This window comes from Dendropsophus ebraccatus, chromosome 14, assembly GCF_027789765.1.
Source record: "Dendropsophus ebraccatus isolate aDenEbr1 chromosome 14, aDenEbr1.pat, whole genome shotgun sequence".
Taxonomy (NCBI): Eukaryota; Metazoa; Chordata; class Amphibia; order Anura; family Hylidae; genus Dendropsophus; species Dendropsophus ebraccatus.
In genome coordinates, this window is record NC_091467.1 from 71340654 (window position 1) to 71362759 (window position 22106).

The 22106-nt window shown below is 41.0% G+C and overlaps 1 protein-coding gene across 1 annotated transcript in view; it reads left to right on the forward strand.

Annotated features, from left to right (window-relative positions):
* Nucleotides 1–21586, forward strand: part of SOX9 (SRY-box transcription factor 9) — a 33747-nt gene extending 12161 nt beyond the window's left edge. The window contains exons 2-4 of the mRNA XM_069952454.1: nt 14877–15634; nt 18494–18747; nt 19206–21586. Of these exons, the coding sequence (XP_069808555.1) occupies nt 15204–15634; nt 18494–18747; nt 19206–19966 (1446 nt within the window). The 5' untranslated portion in view covers nt 14877–15203 and the 3' untranslated portion in view covers nt 19967–21586. The remainder of the gene's footprint in view (nt 1–14876; nt 15635–18493; nt 18748–19205) is intronic.
* The last annotated feature ends 520 nt before the right edge of the window (nt 21587–22106 follow it).

The window sequence follows — 22106 nt, forward strand, 5'->3', positions numbered from 1 at the left end:
CGTCCATATTAAAGTGTATCTGTTGTTATATATAAAACTTTTGACATGTCTGGGTCTGAGTGTTCACATCGAGGGCGTAACTACCACCATAGCAGCCACAGACGCATCAGGGGTCCCATCCCGGCAATACACTGGGCCTGCTGAGCTGTCATCATACTACCCAGGGAGCTGCCTACCACTGGGGGAACTATACCAGGGGGAAGGATACTAGAAAAGGGTTATTAAAAAAAAAATTCTGAGGGAGGGTAAAACACTGGTGTGAACCTAGAACCTACTGGGATGCCTTTCATCAAAATAAACATACCAGTATGCCCAGTATATATAGTAGTACACCCAGTATATATAAGCAGTATGCCCAGTAAATAGATAGTAGTACACCCAGTATATATAAGCAGTATGCCCAGTAAATAGATAGTAGTACACCCAGTATATATAAGCAGTATGCCCAGTAAATAGATAGTAGTACACCCAGTATATATAAGCAGTATGCCCAGTATATATAGTAGTACACCCAGTATATATAAGCAGTATGCCCAGTATAAATAGTAGTACACCCAGTATATATAAGCAGTATGCCCAGTAAATAGATAGTAGTACATCCAGTATATACAGGCGGTATGCCCAGAGTATATATAGTAGTACATCCAGTATATAAAGGCAGTATGCCCAGTATAGATAGTAGTACACCCAGTATATATAAGCGGTATGCCCAGAGTATAGATAGTAGTACATCCAGTATATAACAGCAGTATGCCCAGTATAGATAGTAGTACACCCAGTATATATAAGCGGTATGCCCAGTATAGATAGTAGTATACCCAGTGTATATATAGGTGGTATGCCCAGTACAGATAGTAGTACACCCAGTGTATATAAGTGGTATGCCCAGTATAGATAATAGTACATCCAGTATATATAGGCGGCATGCCCAGTATAGATAGTAGTACACTCAGTATATATAGGCGGTATGCCCAGTATAGATAGTAGTACACTCAGTATATATAGGCGGTATGCCCAGTGTATAGATAGTAGCACACTCAGTATATATAGGCGGCATGCCCAGTATAGATAGTGGTACACTCAGTATATATAGGCGGTATGCCCAGTATAGATAGGGTGCCGAGACATAAGGGACATGGTGTCTTCTCCATGGAAGGACCCTGGGGCACACCATGCAGTGTTAGGGTTCGGCATGGTCCTTACAGCTTAGGGTCCTCAGTCCTGCAGACAATGTTTTCTCTGCTGGCTCTTCCCTCCCCTGTCAGGACTGATGTTCTGCCGAAAGATTTTGTTTCTCTTGTTGACATTGTGAAGAGTGAGGATCCGTCAGACCAGTCCGGCCTGGTTAATGCTATATACACACATACATATATATATATATACAGATTGGTTCCTGAGATACACAAGGGTCCATGTTCCTTACTAGAGATTATATATATATATTTCTCTGATGACTCTTCTGCCACCATGACATAGTGTAACCCTGGTGCTGGCCCCGCTGACTAACCAGACCAGAGTATTTATTTCTCCCCCGCAGAGCTTACACTCATACCATTTATTTGCAGGGACACCATTGCCACTAATACTACTGATCCTTCTACCGCAGGTGGATCCGCTCTTTCTATTCCCATAGCCCGCGCTCCCGTCCTTTACAGACACGTGTTCCCCCGACCCCTGCCAGGAATAACAGGGATTATTGCACGGTATATTTATTGGCTGGAAAGTGCTGCGACGATTGTTTTATTTTTATATATTGTATAAAAAAACATGTTAAAATAAAACACAAAAACATAGAATTATGTGGTGGACAACACCCACGGGGGCATCCAGTCTGTCCAGCTCTTACCTGGCCCGAAACCTCACACTGTGGGCTTCATCTTTTATAGAATATTAAATATATAATACAGGGATCTGTATAACTGACGGCAAGCATTGTCGAGCTCCGTGTACAGCAATGTCCAGAATCCCCATAGAAAATTAATGTAGTGCTGGCCGTACAATGTGCGGTTGGTTCCTTTTAGTGTTCCAACTCCACCCGATTAGCTTGTTATTCCCTAAGCTAAAGCTCTGGCTTTCCAGGCATGATGGAAGTTGTAGTCTTGCAAGAGCTGGAGAGCCAAGGTTCCTTACCCCTGCCCTATCCTGTGGAATATCCCTATAACTAACATGGGGTTCATAGATGTGCACCACAGAGTAACAGGATTAGGCTGTCACAAGACAATCCCTCACTAATTCCTGTGCTTGGTCCTGATTAACCCAGTGTTCTCAGCGCAGGTGTGGTGTCACACCACAAGTGTTACTAGTTTGAACACCCCTCGCAAAAGCCTTGTACTGGAAGAAACAATGTGGTAATGAAGGTGTATATTTGAGTTTTGCCACAGGAGGTCACTGTCTCTATATTGGTAACTGTTGCACAGTTGTGATCATGTAGGGTTATTGTTTTGTTTGTGATCTGCACACCAATGAGAGTTACTCTTCTCTTGGAGAAGACAGAGACTTTCTTTAAAGCAACACATCCTCAAGATGCAGTGCTAAACACCTAAAGAGAGGACAAGTCAAGGATCACCCCAACCCACGCCATAAACATATTAAACACAGTGCAGGACAGTATCCTAAAGTAAAGGGAACTGATCCGGATAGAGCAAAGCAGCTAAGCGCCTATGTACTCTATCTCACAATGCAGGTGACACCAGAACACGCTCGGACACTTTGCTCAACTCAAGTAACTAGGACTGGGGCTTGTGTCGCCCTGATAGGATGATTGGGTCCCTGATTGGGACTCTCACAACCTACTCCTTTCCACTACTCTGAAGTCTCTCTACTCTTCTCAGCATGCAACCAAGTCTGCACTGCTACTCTTCTCTCTACCTCAACCAGTAAAGAAAGAGTTTATTTATTTTACCATAACTCCTGACCACCGTGATAAGCACCCAAGGGACCTATTACAACCCGGCAGGTCACCCACCAGTGGGGAAAAGTATAGCCAGCCAAAAAAAACTAAAAGCAGGTATGCCTTCATGCCTGTGTACCTGTGAGCACTGGTGTCACAACAACATACCACCTGGTTGAGCTATCCTCCATCGACCAATCACCACAGTAGTGGAGTCACACAGTAGCATCTAGCAAGTGACCGGTCGCAGCCGCCAGAGGCGGCCCATCACACAGGGAATATAGGCCCTAGAAGACCGTACATTTGCAAAGCTGAGACGTGAAAGCCCATCATACGGTATATATATCTGCTACTGATCTGCATGTTTTTACTTACTTGCATCTTGCTGTATAGGATAAACATTTCTATGTAAGAAAAAACTAAACACTCCTGTGATTGAGAAAAGTCACCTTCCGTAAAGCCATGCCCCTAGGCGCAGGCCTGCATTGCCTTATGCTAAATGAGCCCATGCACAGCAGGGATCCACATCAATCCTATAGCCTGCAGTGTTACATATCCACATGACCTATAAGGGGGATGAGCAGTCAGATTGCTGCCAGAAGGGAACGGCAGGAACACAGATACCATATACAGTATACAGCTAGTGATACGCAGGGCGGGGGGTGGAGTGTGTCTCAGATATAGCCTGTAACTTATAGAGGTGACTAAGATAGGGTGGCATTACATGGGGCGATTATCGTTCGAAAAATCGTTAGATCGTTCGAATTTGAACTATAATCGTTTAGTATAATAGAAGACAACAATTAAACGACCAACGAGTTTTTGACCTATAAGACGTTGTTCGGTCGTTCGCAGTAGAGATGACAGGACGACCGCAAGAACAATCATCTTTTTGTGTAAATGGGTGAAGGATTTAGGTCATTCGCCATAGCGGTCATTTGTGATCGTTTATCGTTAATCGCTGAAAAATCACTTTGTGGAATTAGTAATACCAATTTAGGGTGGGTTCATACTGAGGAATTCTCGCGAATAATGCCTGCGGAATTCCGCTGTCTGTCCGCGTGCACGGCCACGTGCCTTTCCGCCGGCTCCATAGACACCATTCTATGGGCCGGCATATTCCGCTATCCGCCGAAAGAAGTGACATGTCATTTTGCGAGAATTACTCAGTATGAACCCACCCTTAAAGGGATTTAAATTCCATCTAAACTATTGGTATCGTCCCATGTTACACCACTAATAACTGACTTTAAAGGGGTTATCCGAGTGTATGACCTGACTATTCCATCAGAGCGGAGTGGTGCACTGCTTCTCCATTCATTATCTATGGCGGCTGCCATGTCCTGCACCCCTCTACAGCTCCCATAAGAATAAAGCATTAAAGGGGTAATTTCTTTCAAATTAACTGGTGTCATGAAGTTATACAGTTTTGTGATTTACTGCTATTTAAAAATATCGTCTTCCAGTACTTATCACCTGCTGTATGTCCTGCAGGAAATGGTGTATTCTTTCCAGCTCTCTGCTGCCACCTCTGTCCATGTCAGGAACTGTCCAGAGCAGTAGCAATTTCCCAAAGGAAACCTCTCCTGCTCTGGACAGTTCCTGACATGGCTGTGTCAGACTGGAGAGAATACACCACTTCCTGCAGGACATACAGCAGCTAAGTACTGAAAGACTGGAGATTTTTAAACAGCAGTAAATTGCAAATCTATATAACTTTAAAAGGAAAAAAAATACCCAGAGTTCCCCTTTAAGGTTGTAGAGTCCCTTTAAGTGTATCAATATCCATTTGACTCGGTGACCATTGTATAGAGAAGTAATGGCTTCTCCTATTGGGCGGTTTTTCACAATGTGTCACGGCTTTATAACCGGAACTGATAATGGTACGCCATGAGTAATAACACAGTTACATGTAAAACCACATGTTTCTTACATATTTTGGCTGCCGATTGGAAGATGACTAAGAAGAAGAGGATTTGATTTAGAGGATTCCTTATATTATCCCTGGCACTATATTTTGTGTGCATGAAGAAGGTATGGCTCCATAGGGTACCTCACCTATAGCAGGTCTATGGAGATGGCAATGAATGGTGGGGGGTCTCTAGGACATAGCACTATAGACTATAGTTCACACTATAGACCTGAGCTTTATCAATGGAAGCGATAAAAAATCATTTAGCGCTGAACACGTCGCCTGTAGAGAAAGTTAATATGTTAATAGGTGAAGGTAAGATATGAGGATGTGTTACTGTGTCCACCACATGCAGATACGGCGGCTGACAAGGACATTGGAGGAATGTGCTGTATCTAGAAGTAGCGCAATGGCTTCCCTCCCTCCAGCATAGCCGGGAGCACAATCTCTCCACATGCTACTTACTGCTTTATTGGGATAATATTAGATACTGGAAGTGACAAAGAACAATAGACAGAGCAGCGCCAAATAGTGGTACCCCTCCCCCGCTCCTGCCAGGGAACTGTGGGCAGACATGATGGGGTGGGATGAGCCCGGATGGATGGGGAACAGATACTGGAGGACCTTGAGGGAGATGTTCATGGACTATTTTAGTAGTGACGGCGGGTGACATGTACTGTAAGTGGGTTAAGGGGCCGCCTGCCAGAGCAAGAGTGAGGTCCGCTAAGTCTATACAGGCTCAGTCATACCTGCATGTGTGCAAATTCTGTACATCACCTGTGCATCACCTATATATCACCTGTACATCACCTATACATCACCTATATATCACCTGTACATCACCTATACATCACCTATATATCATCTGTACATCACCTATACATTACCTATATATCGTCTGTACATCACCTATACATCACCTATATATCATCTGTACATCTCCATTACATCACCTATATATCACCTGTACATCACCTATACATCACCTAAATATCATCTGTATATCACCTATACATCGCCTATATATCACCTGTACATCTCCATTACATCACCTATATATCACCTGTACATCTCCATTACATCACCTATACATCACCTATACATCATCTGTACATCACCTATACATCACCTATACATCACCTATACATCATCTGTACATCACCTATACATCACCTATATATCATCTGTGCATCACCTATATATCACCTATACATCACCTATACATCACCTATATATCATCTGTACATCACCTATACATCACCTATATATCACCTGTACATCTCCATTACATCACCTATATTTCACCTGTACATCTCCATTACATCACCTATACATCACCTATACATCATCTGTACATCACCTGTACATTACCTATATATCATCTGTACATCACCTATACATCACCTATATATCATCTGTACATCACCTATACATCACCTGTACATCTCCATTACATCACCTATATATCACCTATATATCACCTTTATATAACTTATACATCATCTATATATCACCTGTATATCATCTATACATCACTTATATATCTCCGGTATATCACCTATATATCCCCTGTACATCACCTGTGTTCCACATATAAATCCTGTGTATGTTACTTATACCCACACCTGTACATCACCTGTATATCTCTTATACATCATATATATCCCCTGTCCATCACCTTTATATCACTAATACATCTCCTGTATATCCACTATAAATCCCCTGTATATCACCTATACATCTCCAGTACATAACCTGTATATCCCCTAAATATCACTAATACATATCCTGTATATCACCTATACATTCCCTGTATATCACTTATACATTCCCTGTATATCACCTATGCATCTCCAGTATATCACCTGTATATCACCTATGAATCTTCTGTATATCTGCTATACTTTTGTATAACTACTAGCTTGTTCTCTGCGATATGAGATTATTTTAGGTTAGATAATTTAGTTTAGTGATTACATTCAGGCTGATGCCCATGTGTCCTGTCCTTGTCAATGGGTTTCCAGGGAACTGTACATGTGGTAAGGGAATACAATACATATCATCCTATTATAACTTACCAGACAATCACATACTACACACATTAACACTTTAGCTTATAAGGTATGATAGGAGAGTCACAGGCTGGAAACACTAATATGAAGAGATTAGATAAGATTAGATGATAGATTAGGAGCGATAGAACGATAAGGAATAGGAATGTAGATCAATAAAGAGAGAGATAGATTTTACCCTGGTGGATTGATATATGATGGAGGGAGCGTTCACACATTCAGGATTCAGGTATTAACTGCAATTATTAAATAAAAAGACAGAAACAGATCAATAACTGGGATATGTATGAAGAAAAGAATGGGGTGACTTCTCTTTTCCAATCCTCGCTGGGCTTAAGGCCCTATTCCACCAACAGATTTGATGACAGATTATCTGCCAAAGATTTGAAGCCAAACCCAGGAGTGGATTTGAAAAGAGGAGAAATCCAGTCTTTCCTTTATGACCTGTTCTCTGAATATAGACTGTTCCTAGGTTTGGCTTCAAATCTTTGGCAGATAATCGGTCGTCAGATCTGTTGGTGGAATAGGGCCTTTAGTATTCAATAAATGCAATTAAAATTTGGAATATGAGAGATAGATAGATAGATGATAGATAGATAGATAGATAGATAGATAGATAGATAGATAGATAGATAGATAATAGATAGATAGATGATAGATAGATAGATAGATAGATAGATAGGAGATAGATAGGAGATAGGAGATAGATAGGAGATAGATAGATAGATAGATAGGAGATAGATAGATAGATAGATAGATAGATAGGAGATAGATAGATAGATAGATAGATAGATAGATAGATAGATAGATAGGAGATAGATAGATAGATAGATAGATAGATAGATAGATAGATAGATAGATAGATAGATAGATAGATAGGATATAGATAGATAGATAGATATAATAAGAATCTCCACGGCACTCCAAAGTAGTCAAAAAATGTGATTTATTCCATAGTGAAACAGCACAGCAAAGTGTCAGATAGCGACGTTTCAACGACCTCCGTCGTCTTTTTCAAGCGTAGATTGATTGATAGATAGATAGATAGATGATAGATAGATAGATAGATGGATAGATAGATAGATAGAAGAGATAGATAGATAGATAGATAGATAGATAGATAGATAGATAATAGATAGATAGATAGATAGAAGAGATAGATAATAGATAGATAGATAGATAGATAGATAGATAGATAAATAGATAGATAGATAGATAGATAGAAGAGATAGATAATAGATAGATAGATAGATAGATAGATAGATAGATAGATAGATAGATAGATAGGAGATAGATAGATAGATAGATAGATAATAGATAGATAGGAGATAGATAGATAGATAGATAGATAGATAGATAGATAGATAGGAGATAGATAGATAGGAGATAGATAGATAGATAGATAGATAGATAGATAGATAGGAGATAGATAGATAGATAGATAGATAGATAATAGATAGATAGGAGACTAATCTCGTCGGTGACACCTACACACACTGGAGCGTTGCACCGTGCATCTCTGTGTCTCTCTTTGGAGAGCCCTGTACAGTGTAAATAGCAGCTAGATCCATCAGTACTGGGGGGTTTATTGGTAGCTACAGCCCCCCCAGGTACCATTACTGACTGTGCCCCCCCAGGTACCATTACTGACTGCGCCCCCCAGGTACCATTACTGACTGTGCTCCCCCCCAGGTACCATTACTGACTGTGCCCCCCCAGGTACCATTACTGACTGTGCCCCCCCAGGTACCATTACTGACTGTGCCCCCCCAGGTACCATTACTGACTGTTCCACCCCCGGTACCATTACTGACTGTGCCTCCCCAGGTACCATTACTGACTGTGCCCCCCCCCCAGGTACCTGTGCCCCCCCATGTACCATTACTGACTGTGCTCCCCTAGGTACCATTACTGACTGCGCGCCCCCAGGTACCATTACTGACTGTGCCCCCCAGGTATCATTACTGACTGTGCCCCCCCAGGTACCATTACTGACTGTGCCCCCCCATGTACCATTACTGACTGTGCCCCCCCATGTACCATTACTGACTGTGCCCCCCCCCAGGTACCATTACTGACTGCTCCCCCCAGGTATCATTACTGACTGTGCCCCCCCTGGTACCATTACTGACTGTGCCCCCCCCCCCCCAGATACCATTGTTCTTTGTCCTATACCTGCAGCTATTCACTGTAAAGCGCTGTATAAACATATATCTATCCTAAGGTAATAATAAGAAAACAATATAAAGGAGGACTAGATGGACCAGAGGGGGATTTTTTTTGCCAACAATCTATGTGTTTCTATGTGTTTCTATGTGTTCCCCAACCTGTGGCTCTCCAACCATTGCAAGACTACAACTCCAAGCATGCCCTGACTGCCTTTTGCAACAGCTGTTGGGAATTACTACTCTAAAATAATAGGAGGAACTGTTCCTTTAAAAGGGTTGCTGTTCCTTTAAATGTCTTGCTAATAAATCTTTCATAAAAGGGGGGGGGGATTCCCAAACACTCGCCTTCTTAAATGCTCCAATTTAATGCTTGCATGCTGGGACTTGTAGTTTTGCAACAGCTGTTAAATATTACTCTAAAATTTAAAAAAAATAGCTGCTCCACTATTCGGGTTACTGGCCCTTTAAATATCTTGCTGCTTAATCTTTCATGGGAAGGGGGGGGGGGATTCCTAAGCACCTTTCGCCTTCTCAAATGCTCGGATAGCTGTCTGCTGGGCATTGTAGTTTCCCTCCAGCCGTTGCTTTAGTTAAGCCCTTACAATTAGTTTATCCAAACTTCTAGACAAAGGCATATAAAAAAATAAAAAAGGAGTAAAAAAAAATGATGTGGCAGAGCTGAATTTGTTTCCTACAATTTAAATGCAGTCCTATGGCAAAGCAAATATACGGAACACCAAGTAGGACAGCGCAGGACAACCCCAAGTTGTGGAAAGTAATCCGTTCAGCTCTGCTACATCTGTAACCGTTTACATCCGTTTTTAGTAACTGCTTCGCTCTTTAAATTATTGTTTATATTTTTTATGTCGTTTATTTTTTAATGTGACCGTTATCACGACGGGAAAACGCAGCAGCGATGAATTGTACCCAGAATAGCAAGCTACATCTAATACAGAGTGGAGGTTGTGCGACTGTACCAGCGGCTGCTGCTCGGCTACACGCGTCCATCCCCCACATCCTGATGGTTTATAGACAGTCATTACACTGCAAGAGCTGATATAAAAGTATAAAATATATCAATACTAATAGAACATAATAGAAAACATCATACACTGTAACAGAACATAAAAAAAAAAATATAATAATAATATAACAAACGACAACTAAACATAACAGAAAATATCAATAGAATAGAATATCAAGATTTTATATAGACTTTTATACTATATCGGTGAGGTAATAATAATTATGCTTTTATATCCTGCTAGACAAATAGTTGGCAAATAATATTAGATATATTTGTATGCATGTTACCTGTTATTAGGATGAATTACAAAGATTTCACTATTTACCATTGCTACCGAGTAGTTAGGATTATTCTGATGATTATTATTAGATTTCTGCTGTTTTTGTTGTTAACATTATTTAATGTGATGATAATTATTAGATTTTTGGAGGGTTTTTTTTATTATTGTTATTTAATGTGATAATTATTATTAGATTTTTGTTCTTTTTGTTGTTATTATTTGTGATAATTATTATATTTTTGCTGCTGATTTTTGTTATTTGTGATTATTAGATTTTTGTTGTTTTTGCTATTATTCAATGTGAGTATTATTAGATTTTTGTTGTTGTTTTTGTTGTTATTATTTAATGTGATGATTATTATTAGATTCTTGTTGTTATTATTTGTGATTATGATTAGATACTTGTTGTTTTGTTGTTATTATTTAATGTGATTATTATGATTAGATTCTTGTTGTTTTGTTGTTATTATTTAATGTGATTATGATTAGATTCTTGTTGTTGTTGTTTTTGTTGTTATTATTTGTGATTATTATTATTAGATTCTTGTTGTTTTGTTGTTATTATTTAATGTGATGATTATTATTAGATTCTTGTTGTTTTTGTTATTATTTGTAATTATTATTATTAGATTCTTGCTGTTTTTGTTATTATTTAATGTGATGATTATTATTAGATTCTTGTTGGTTTTGTTGTTATTATTTAATGTGATAATAATTATTATTGTTGTTTTTGTTTCTTACTACTATTTCTTTGGATTCCTATGATAAATAAAGCTAATATATTGTATTTCTAGTGAGGGTTTTGTATCACTGCTATGTGGAGGATGAAGCTTTTGTTGTTCCAGTACATGTAGTAGGGATTCCTGTTAGTTTCTCTCATCACCCATGTGTTACCCCTGCGCTGCCATCACTGGGGATTCGTTAGCAGAAGCCGAGCAGTGATCTATACAGCTGTGTCCATACCTCTAGGCTGTCCGGGGAGGATGGGGGTTGTAGTTTTGCAACAGTTGGAGAACCACAGGTTAAGAAACATTACTGTACAGAGTGTCCAATCCCTGCAACACACATCTACACTATAACAACAAATAAGTTAATCAAGATCAGTTGTAAAAAAATATATAAAAATATTTATTTTTAATCTATTTATCTCTATCTTCTATTTATCTATCTCCTATCTATCTATCTATCTATCTATCTATCTCCTATCTATCTATCTATCTATCTATCTATCTATCTATCTATCTATCTATCTATCTCCTATCTATCTATCTATCTATCTTCTATCTATCTATCTATCTATCTCCTATCTATCTATCTATCTATCTATCTATCTATCTATCTATCTCCTATCTATCTATCTCCTATCTATCTATCTATCTATCTATCTATCTATCTATCTATCTCCTATCTATCTATCTCCTATCCATCTATATTTCTATCTATCTATCTATCTATCTATCTATCTATCTCCTATCTATCTATCTATCTATCTCCTATCTATCTATCTATCTATCTCCTATCTATCTATCTATCTATCTCCTATCTATCTATCTATCTATCTATCTATCTATCTATCTATCTATCTCATATCTATCTATCTATCTCCTATCTATCTATCTTTCTATCTATCTATCTCCTATCTATCTATCTATCTATCTCCTATCTATCTATCTATCTATCTATCTCCTATCTATCTATCTATCTATCTATCTCATATCTATCTATCTATCTATCTCATATCTATCTATCTATCTCCTATCTATCTATCTATCTATCTATCTATCTATCTATCTCCTATCTATCTATCTATCTATCTATCTATCTATCTATCTCCTATCTATCTATCTATCTATCTATCTATCTCATATCTATCTATCTATCTATCTATCTATCATCTATCTATCTATCTATCTATCTATCTATCTCCTATCTATCTATCTATCTATCTATCTATCTATCTATCTATCTATCTATCTATTTATTATCTATCTATCTCCAATGTTCGTGGAAAAGTTCAAAGAGGTTTATTCAATTCATACAGCAGGTAAGGCTACGTTTCAGTCTCACAAGCAAGACTTTTTTCAAGCATGTGAACATATCACAACACACAGGTGTATATATATGTGACCCCGATTATCTATCTCCTATCTATCTCCTATCTATCTATCTATCTACTGTATCTATCTATCTCCTATCTATCTATCTATCTATCTATCTATCTATCTATCTATCTATCTATCTATCTATCTATCTCCTATCTATCAATCTATCTATCTATCTCCTATCTATCTATCTATCTATCTATCTATCTATCTCCTATCTATCTCCTATCTATCTATCTATCTATCTATCTCCTATCTATCTATCTATCTATCTATCTATCTATCTATCTATCTATCCATCCAATATCTATCTCTTATCTATATCAGTGTCCCCCAACCTGTGGCTCCATCTGTGACAGAACTACAACCCCCAGCCTGACCTGCCAGGTTGTAGTTTGCAGCAGCTATCTCCATCATACATGACACATTGTACCAGGTGTGATGGCACAGGGTGGAGGGATGGGGAGCCCTATGCTCCCAACCATCAGGTACAGGGCTCCTGATCAGCACAGGTAGTCACCTCCTCCTGATCACACAGATAGATGGAATCAGCAGCCTCAGTGGTCATCGCTCCCTATTCCCTGGTCACCATGCAACGCTTATTATTCCTACTACTACTAGTACTGCTGCTGGAAAACCTCCTCCTCCCCCAAATAACCCAGACAAGGAATACTGATGATGATGACTGTAATGATGATGATTATGGGGTTTTCTGAGGCTTTGCTGCCCCCTCTGTGCAAAAGGTGGAATTGCAGCACCACTTTATCTGGTACAACTACTGCTGAATGGTGGAGTCGGTACTACAAGCTGTATGTATGTATGTATGTATGTATGTATGTATGTATGTGTATGTATGTATGTATGTATGTATGTATATATATATGTGCACATAGACTGGATGGATACAGGGATATCATCTACATAGCAGGACATAGAGTCACAAATTGTGGGGATACAGAGCCCCAGCTCTATAACCTTCAAGCCTATGGTGAATAGAGACATTTTTTCCCCTGCCGAATATTACTACATTGGATTTTTTTATTCCTTTATAATTAAAAAAAAAAGATTACTATAAGTGCAAAGCAAGTCATTGATGTTAATATAGCAGAGACTGATGCGGCCATTAAATTGCTTGTGCTGCAGGACTACAAGTGTCAGGGCATGCTGGGAGTTGTAGTTGTGCCCTAGCTTGGGGAAAACTGCAATATATGAATATGTATATGGTATATATGCAGTGTATATGGTGTATGCAGTCACATAATATAGGCTATATACAGGTTTATTCTTTATTTTAGTATATATACCTCTGTACATAATCTTCCCAGCAGGTAAATAGCACAGAGCGCAGTACAACTTCCCTACAGGTAGATAGCACAGAGCGCAGTACAACTTCCCTACAGGTAAATAGCACAGAGCGCAGTACAACTTCCCTACAGGTAAATAGCACAGCGCGCAGTACAACTTCCCTGCAGGTAAATAGCACAGAGCACAGTACAACTTCCCTACAGGTAAATAGCACAGAGCTCAGTACAACTCCTCTGCTTTATACTGCAGCAAGATAGCACACAGCACTGCACTACTTCAATGCCTATTATCTCTGCAGGACATCACACAGCACTGCACTACTTCTATATAACTCCTCCATTTTCTCTCTGCAGCCAGCTAGCCCAGTATAACTTCCCTGCTCTGTGTCTGAGGCTAGCTAGCCCAGTATAACTTCCCTTTTCTGTATCTGAGGCTAGCTAGCCCAGTATAACTTCCCTTTTCTGTATCTGAGGCTAGCTAGCCCAGAGCCCAGTATAACTTCCCTGTTCTGTGTCTGAGGCTTGCTAGTCCAGTATACCTTCCCTGCTCTGTGTCTGAGGCTAGCCCAGAGCACAGTATAACTTCCCTTCTCTGTGTCTGAGGTTAGCTAGCCCAGAGCCCAGTATAACTCCTGTATTTTCTCTCTGGAGCCAGCTAGCCCATTATAACTTCCCTGCTCTGTAGCCCAGAGCCCAGTATAACTCCTCTATGTTCTCTCTGGAGCAAGCTAGCCCAGTATAACTTCCCTGCTCTGTGTCTGAGGCTAGCTAGCCCAGTATCACTCCTGTATTTTCTCTCTGCAGCCAGCTAGTCCAGAAAAACTCCCCTGCTCTGTGTATGAGGCCAGCTAGCCCAGTAAAACTTCCATGCTCTGTAGCCCAGTATCACTCCTCTATGTTCTCTCTGCAGCCAGCTTGCCCAGTACACCTTCCCTGCTCTGTGTATGAGGCTAGCTAGCCCAGTATCACTCCTGTATTCTCTCTCTGCAGCCAGCTAGCCCAGTAAAACTTCCATGCTCTGTAGCCCAGTATCACTCCTGTATTCTCTCTCTGCAGCCAGCTAGCCCAGTACACCTTCCCTGCTCTCTCCCTCCTGTCTGATTTTTCTCTCTCTCTTCTAGCACAGCCCAGTCCCCTCCCCATGGCAGGCTATGCTCAGGGATTGGCTGCAGGGCTGAGGAGGCTGCTATTTATTGCAGCCTTGCCTCCTCATACAAAGCAGACTCACCAGTTTTCTTGGCACTTTGGCTCCTGCGCTGAAGGATCGCACAGAGCAGCAGGGATCGGACAGGGCACAGGAGCTGGAGCTCTCCCATATGGTTCATGATTTCCTTTGCAAGAGACTTTGCAGATCCAGTGTGCAGCACTAGAGAAGGCTGAGCCTCTGCAGCCTCCTCTGCAGCCTCTTCTTTTTCTTCCTTGCCATCAGCCTCTGCCCAGCTTTGCGCATGAATCTCTTGGATCCCTTTATGAAAATGACAGAAGAGCAAGACAAGTGCCTGTCTGGGGCCCCCAGCCCCTCCATGTCTGAGGACTCTGCTGGCTCCCCCTGCCCCTCTGGCTCTGGCTCCGATACTGAGAACACCAGACCCCAAGAGAATACTTTCCCCAAAGGGGACCCTGACCTGAAGAAGGAGACAGAGGATGAGAAGTTCCCAGTCTGCATCAGAGAGGCTGTCAGCCAGGTGCTGAAGGGATATGACTGGACCCTGGTGCCCATGCCAGTCCGGGTCAATGGATCCAGTAAGAGCAAACCCCATGTCAAGAGGCCAATGAATGCCTTCATGGTGTGGGCACAGGCTGCCAGGAGGAAGCTGGCGGATCAGTACCCCCATCTGCACAATGCAGAACTCAGCAAGACCCTGGGCAAGCTGTGGAGGTAGGTGCCAGGCTTCAGCTTCCTCCATGGGTTCCCTCTATGACTTGGGCAGCTTGTCTGTTTAATGCACTGGTCCCCAACCTGTCTAGCTGTTTATTACTACAACCCCCATCAGGATCCCCAACCTGTCTAGCTGTTTATTACTACAACCCCCATCAGGATCCCCATCCTGTCTAGCTGTTTATCACTACAACCCGCATCACTGTTATCCCCAACCTGTGGCCCTTTAGCTGTTGCCTCACTACAACCCCCATCAGTGTTATTACCAACCTGTGGCCCTATAGCTGTTGCATTACTACAACCCCCATCAGTGTTATCACCAACCTGTGGCCCTATAGCTGTTGCATTACTACAACCCCCATCAGTGTTGTCACCAACCTGTGGCCCTATAGCTGTTGCATTACTACAACCCCCATCAGTGCATAACTAATATTTTCTGTAAAGCCTCTACAACTTCTACAACTTCATCAAGGCAAAACTTAACAGTGTTCTCCAACCTGTGGCTCTCCAGCTACTGCAACACTCCATGCCCCATTGTGAAGGTTGTCGGGGCATGATGGGAGTTGTAGTACTTCAGCTAGCTGGGAATGTTGGTTTGATGTCTGAGATTACTTGCACTTACATATGCTGTGGTTCCTGTGCATGGTGGGGCTCTGCTATGCACTGATATGGTGCATGGTGGGGCTCTGCTATGCACTGATATACTGCTGTGGTTCCTGTGCATGATGGGGCTCTGCTATGCACTGATATACTGCTGTGTGGTTCCTGTGCATGGTGGGGCTCTGCTATGCACTGATATACTGCTATGTTGCATGGTGGGGCTCTGCTATGCACTGATATACTGCTGTGTGGTTCCTGTGCATGGTGGGGCTCTGCTATGCACTGATATACTGCTATGGTGCATGGTGGTGCTCTGCTATGCGCTGATATACTGCTGTGGTGTGTGGTTCCTGTGCATGGTGGGGCTCTGCTATGCACTGATATACTGCTGTGTGGTTCCTGTGCATGGTGGGGGCTCTGCTATGCACTGATATACTGCTATGTTGCATGGTGGGGCTCTGCTATGCACTGATATACTGCTGTGGTTCCTGTGCATGATGGGGCTCTGCTATGCACTGATATACTGCTGTGTGGTTCCTGTGCATGGTGGGGCTCTGCTATGCACTGATATACTGCTATGTTGCATGGTGGGGCTCTGCTATGCACTGATATACTGCTGTGTGGTTCCTGTGCATGGTGGGGCTCTGCTATGCACTGATATACTGCTATGGTGCATGGTGGTGCTCTGCTATGCGCTGATATACTGCTGTGGTGTGTGGTTCCTGTGCATGGTGGGGCTCTGCTATGCACTGATATACTGCTGTGTGGTTCCTGTGCATGGTGGGGGCTCTGCTATGCACTGATATACTGCTATGTTGCATGGTGGGGCTCTGCTATGCACTGATATACTGCTGTGTGGTTCCTGTGCATGGTGGGGCTCTGCTATGCACTGATATACTGCTATGGTGCATGGTGGTGCTCTGCTATGCGCTGATATACTGCTGTGGTGTGTGGTTCCTGTGCATGGTGGGGCTCTGCTATGCACTGATATACTGCTATGGTGCATGGTGGTGCTCTGCTATGCGCTGATATACTGTTATGGTGCATGGTGGGGCTCTTCTAAGCACTGATATACTGCTGTGGTGTGTGGTTCCTGTGCATGGTGGGGCTCTGCTATGCAGTGCTATATGGTGGATGTGCCATTGCTTTCCTCCTCTTCTTTCTAGTGGTTGCTTATGTTGCTCTTTGTTTTGTGCATTGCTTGAATCTCCAGCATTGATGGTAGATAGCAACCTCATCCATTACTGTAAATAGTTCAGATACTCAGGTCTGTACAGAGACTTTCAGCATCTGAGTCCTGTGAGTTATTCCTTGGATTTAACCCCTGCTGGGGCAGCTGAGTAGTTGTGGCCGCTGGAGGGCTCAGGTGGATAGGCTGTAGCCTGAGGTTTCTGCTGGCTGCTTGCAGTGAAGGAATGGCTCCAACCACTTCAAAGGATTCATCCTACCTTTATCTGATGACTTAAAGGGCTTCCTGGGCTGTAAAACTGGGGAGGGCTATATACTGGTTCCTTGCCTCTGCAGATTAGGAATAGTGGATGATGGTCACCAGGTATATAGCTATAATAAATCCAGTTATGTGCAGGCTCATTGCTTTCTTGTGTTACAACTGTGTACAGAGCTGTAATGGTGACATATAATGTATTATAGTATAGTATATTATAGCCTAGTATAGTATATTATATTATATTCTAGCATGGTCTAGTGTATAGTATATTATATGATCTCATGGTCTAGTATAGTATATTATATTATAGCCTAGTATAGTATAGTATATTCTAGTATGGTCTAGTGTATAGTATATTCTATTATAGCATGGTCTAGTATAGTATAGTATATTATAGTATAGTATAGTATGGTCTAGTGTATAGTATATTCTATTATAGCATGGTCTAGTATAGTATAGTATATTATAGTATAGTATAGTATAGTATATTCTAGTATGGTCTAGTGTATAGTATATTCTATTATAGCATGGTATAGTATAGTATATTATTGTATAGTATAGTAATCTGGCTAATATAGTATAGTATAATATAATAGTCTAGTCATAGTATATTATAGTAATACAGCAATCTCATTTTGGATAATAAGTTTATAAAATGTAATTACGATAGTATAATCATATGTACTCCTGTACTCTGAATTAGATGTGTATCTGTAGGCATGTATAACCTATAGGGACTGTGTTCTCCTTGCTCAGTAGTGATATATTATACAGATATATAAATATATATGTTTTTTTTTTGTATATTTTAGGCTGTTGAATGAAAACGAGAAGAGACCTTTTGTGGAAGAAGCCGAGAGGCTTAGAATCCAGCACAAGAAGGATCATCCGGACTACAAGTACCAGCCACGCCGCAGAAAATCAGTCAAGAATGGGCAGGCTGAGCAGGAGGACGGATCCGAGCAGACCCACATCTCACCCAACGCCATCTTCAAGGCTCTGCAGGCTGACTCCCCGCATTCTGCCTCCAGCATGAGCGAGGTGCACTCCCCAGGGGAACACTCAGGTAAGGAGAATTCCTTATATCCCATCCATGGTAGAGAGTCTAGGATATAGCAGTGTACTATAGAGAGTGCATGTGAAGCAGGTTACCCTTACCTATTGTGAATAGACTATGTGGATTATATAGGATATATGCTAGTGCTACTGGGGGGGGGGGGTCCTACTCATTCTCTGCCCCTGCTGATGGCTGGTCGATTTCTGATCCTTCCATCCAGCATGTGTTGAGTTAAATTGACTGTACTAGAAATGCGGAGTTAACCATTAGCAGAGTTATCTCTGGATTTATATGGCACCTGCTTGGGGGAAACTCTGGTAGGCTTTGAGGAGCAGAGATAGAAGACAGTCTTGAAACTCTGTTTGACTTTGGGATTTATCTGAAGTTGTGCGCTTAGATAGTAGATGTGTATTTAGCAGTGATTTTTATTCTGTATATGTAGTATAACGTTCTGAACTTTTGTTTAGGTCAATCACAGGGGCCACCGACTCCACCGACCACCCCTAAAACAGATGTGCAGCCAGGCAAACCAGACCTGAAGCGTGAAGGTCGCACCATACAAGAGAGTGGCCGCCAGCCCCCTCATATTGATTTCCGTGACGTGGACATTGGAGAGCTGAGCAGCGAGGTGATCTCCAATATTGAGACCTTTGATGTCAATGAATTCGACCAATACCTGCCACCCAATGGCCACCCTGGAGTCGCCTCCACCCAGGTGACTTACACCGGTAGTTACGGCATCAGCAATACAAACAGTGCCACCACCGGGGCTGGGCACACATGGATGTCCAAACAACAGCAACAGCCGCCTCAGCCGTCCCAGCAGCAACACACATTGTCAACCCTGAACAGCGAGCAGAGCCAGTCCCAGCAGAGGACACACATCAAAACCGAGCAGCTTAGTCCCAGTCACTACAGCGACCAGCCGCAGCAACACTCCCCACAACAGCTCAACTACAGCTCCTTCAACCTCAACCATTACGGCTCTACCTACCCAACCATCACACGCTCACAGTACGACTACACCGAGCACCAAGGCTCCAACACCTACTACAGCCATGCTGCTGGCCAGAGCTCCAACCTCTACTCTACCTTCAGCTACATGAACCCCAGCCAGCGACCCATGTACACTCCTATCGCAGACACGACGGGGGTCCCATCCATTCCCCAGACACACAGCCCCCAACATTGGGAGCAGCCGGTCTACACACAGCTCACCAGGCCATAGACCAATCACTAGAGGCCATTGACTTTCTAAAGACAATTCACGTCAAGTAGCGCCCACTTGGTGTGTGTGTGGCTCACTGCCCTCTGCTGGCAGCCAGCGAGAATGGGCAGAAGACTTCTAAACAGGACTCTCTTGTCACCTCTGTCTATGCGGATGACGCAAGAGAAGATACGCTAGAAAAAAACAGCAACTTGATTTTCTTGGAGAGACTTTGTAATTGTACATCCTCTGTGAGGACTAGTCTCTATCTGATATATTTTTAGTATGTACTGTGTATGTTTCTATTGCCTTTATATGGGGGTTTATACATTTATATTTTAGAAGAAACAAAAAAAAATACATTGTAAGAAGTTGAAGAAAAAAAAATAAGAAAAAAAACTTCTGTTTTCCGACAACTGCTCAAAGTAGTTTTACATCATTTGAATTTTTATTCAAATGGAAATATTTTTGTAAAAAAAAGAAATTTCATAAAAATTGTTAGAGTTTTTTTTTTTTTTCTTTTTTTCTTTTTTTATAAATAAAAAATTGGTCTAAATTTTGAGCAGTGAGAGTTTCCCGCTGTGTGTAAATCAGACAGTGGATTGTCGTGGGATTTACTATGTATTTCCATGGTTCAACCCAAGTGCCCGTAGATCATAATTCACACGTTGCCTATTGAACGGTTCCAGCCGGCCTGTATACAAGTGCCCTTCAGTCTCTAAAGATTCTCCAGCAGCAAAAGTGATAGAACGAAAAAAATTAACCTTTTTTTTTTTTTTTTTTTTTTTTGTTAAATTTTTGTTTTCACCTGATGTCACGCTCTTAAATTATTTATTTTATATTAAAAATAATATTGATAAAATTAAAGTTAAAAAAACCTCCCGAACTTTAACAAAAAAATTCTTTTGTACAAAAAAGATATATATTAGCATGCTGCTGATTTTATTTTTTGCCTTTTTTTGAGAAGTACGCTTTTTTTTTTTTTTTGTTAAATTATGGGTTTTTATTGTGTTATTTCATTTTTATTTCCTTTCTCCGACCTCCCCTCTTTTTTTTTTTTTTTGTCTTCTAAATTCCTTCTCTTATTCTCATCAGAAAACACACAAGATGCTCTAATTTATATAAAAAAGAAATACTAATGATAAAACAGCTGAACATTTTCTGGGTGTTTTGATTCCATGCAAAATGTTTTTCCACTTTTTATAAAATTTGATGAAAAATTTTTGGACACCTCGTACCCGCCAAGCGGCATTGTACGGATGATATTAATTTCAGGTCATCTACAGAAATTTGTGACGAAATGATAAGAAAAATTGACAAAGAATTTGAGTTTGACTTTGGCAAATATTTTAACATTTGCTTTAAAAAAAAAAACTTCTATTTGTTTTAGGTGCAGTAATATTCTTGTTAAATGCTATGTCAGGATAGAGCACTCCACAATGAACGCCTTCCTTACAAAAAGTAGGCCTTAAAATACCCTCTCAGTTTAGTGACATACACAAAGCTGACTTTTCAAGTTCGTGGATCAGTTTATTTTATGTGCGAATTTTTTTTTCTTTATTGTTTTTCTCTCTTTGTGAACTTATCCTCTTGTGTATTATTGTTTTGCAATAAATATAAAACAATGTACTAAAAGTGAAATCTCGTCTTTTTCTTACTTATAGTCTAAGAGGGGACAATTCCCTTAAGGGAGTAACACAGGATTAGAAATATATAACTAATTTCTTACAAAATAGCGTCACATCTGTCCTCAGGTTATAAAAAGTATTACAACACCACTACATTCAGTTAAAGGAAATATCCAGGATTAGAAAAAACATGGTTATTTTCCTCCAAAACAGCGCCCCCTTTCCTCAGGTTGTATGTGGTATTACAACTTTTATTCAAGTTAATGGAGATCAGCTGCAATACCATACATAACCTGAGGACAAGAGTGGCGCTGTTTCTCAAAGAAACTATGGTTTTGTAATCCTGGACACCCCCTTCAAATAGAATTGAGCTGTAATACCAGACAGAGACTCAGGACATCAAAAGTGGAAAAAGCAGCCATCTTTATCTTAATCCTGAATAATCCCTTTAAAGGACTCTAAACTACGAGCATGTCTTTATACATCTAGGGTGTAATGTACCAACACATAGACTATGTTTACACTCACTTTTA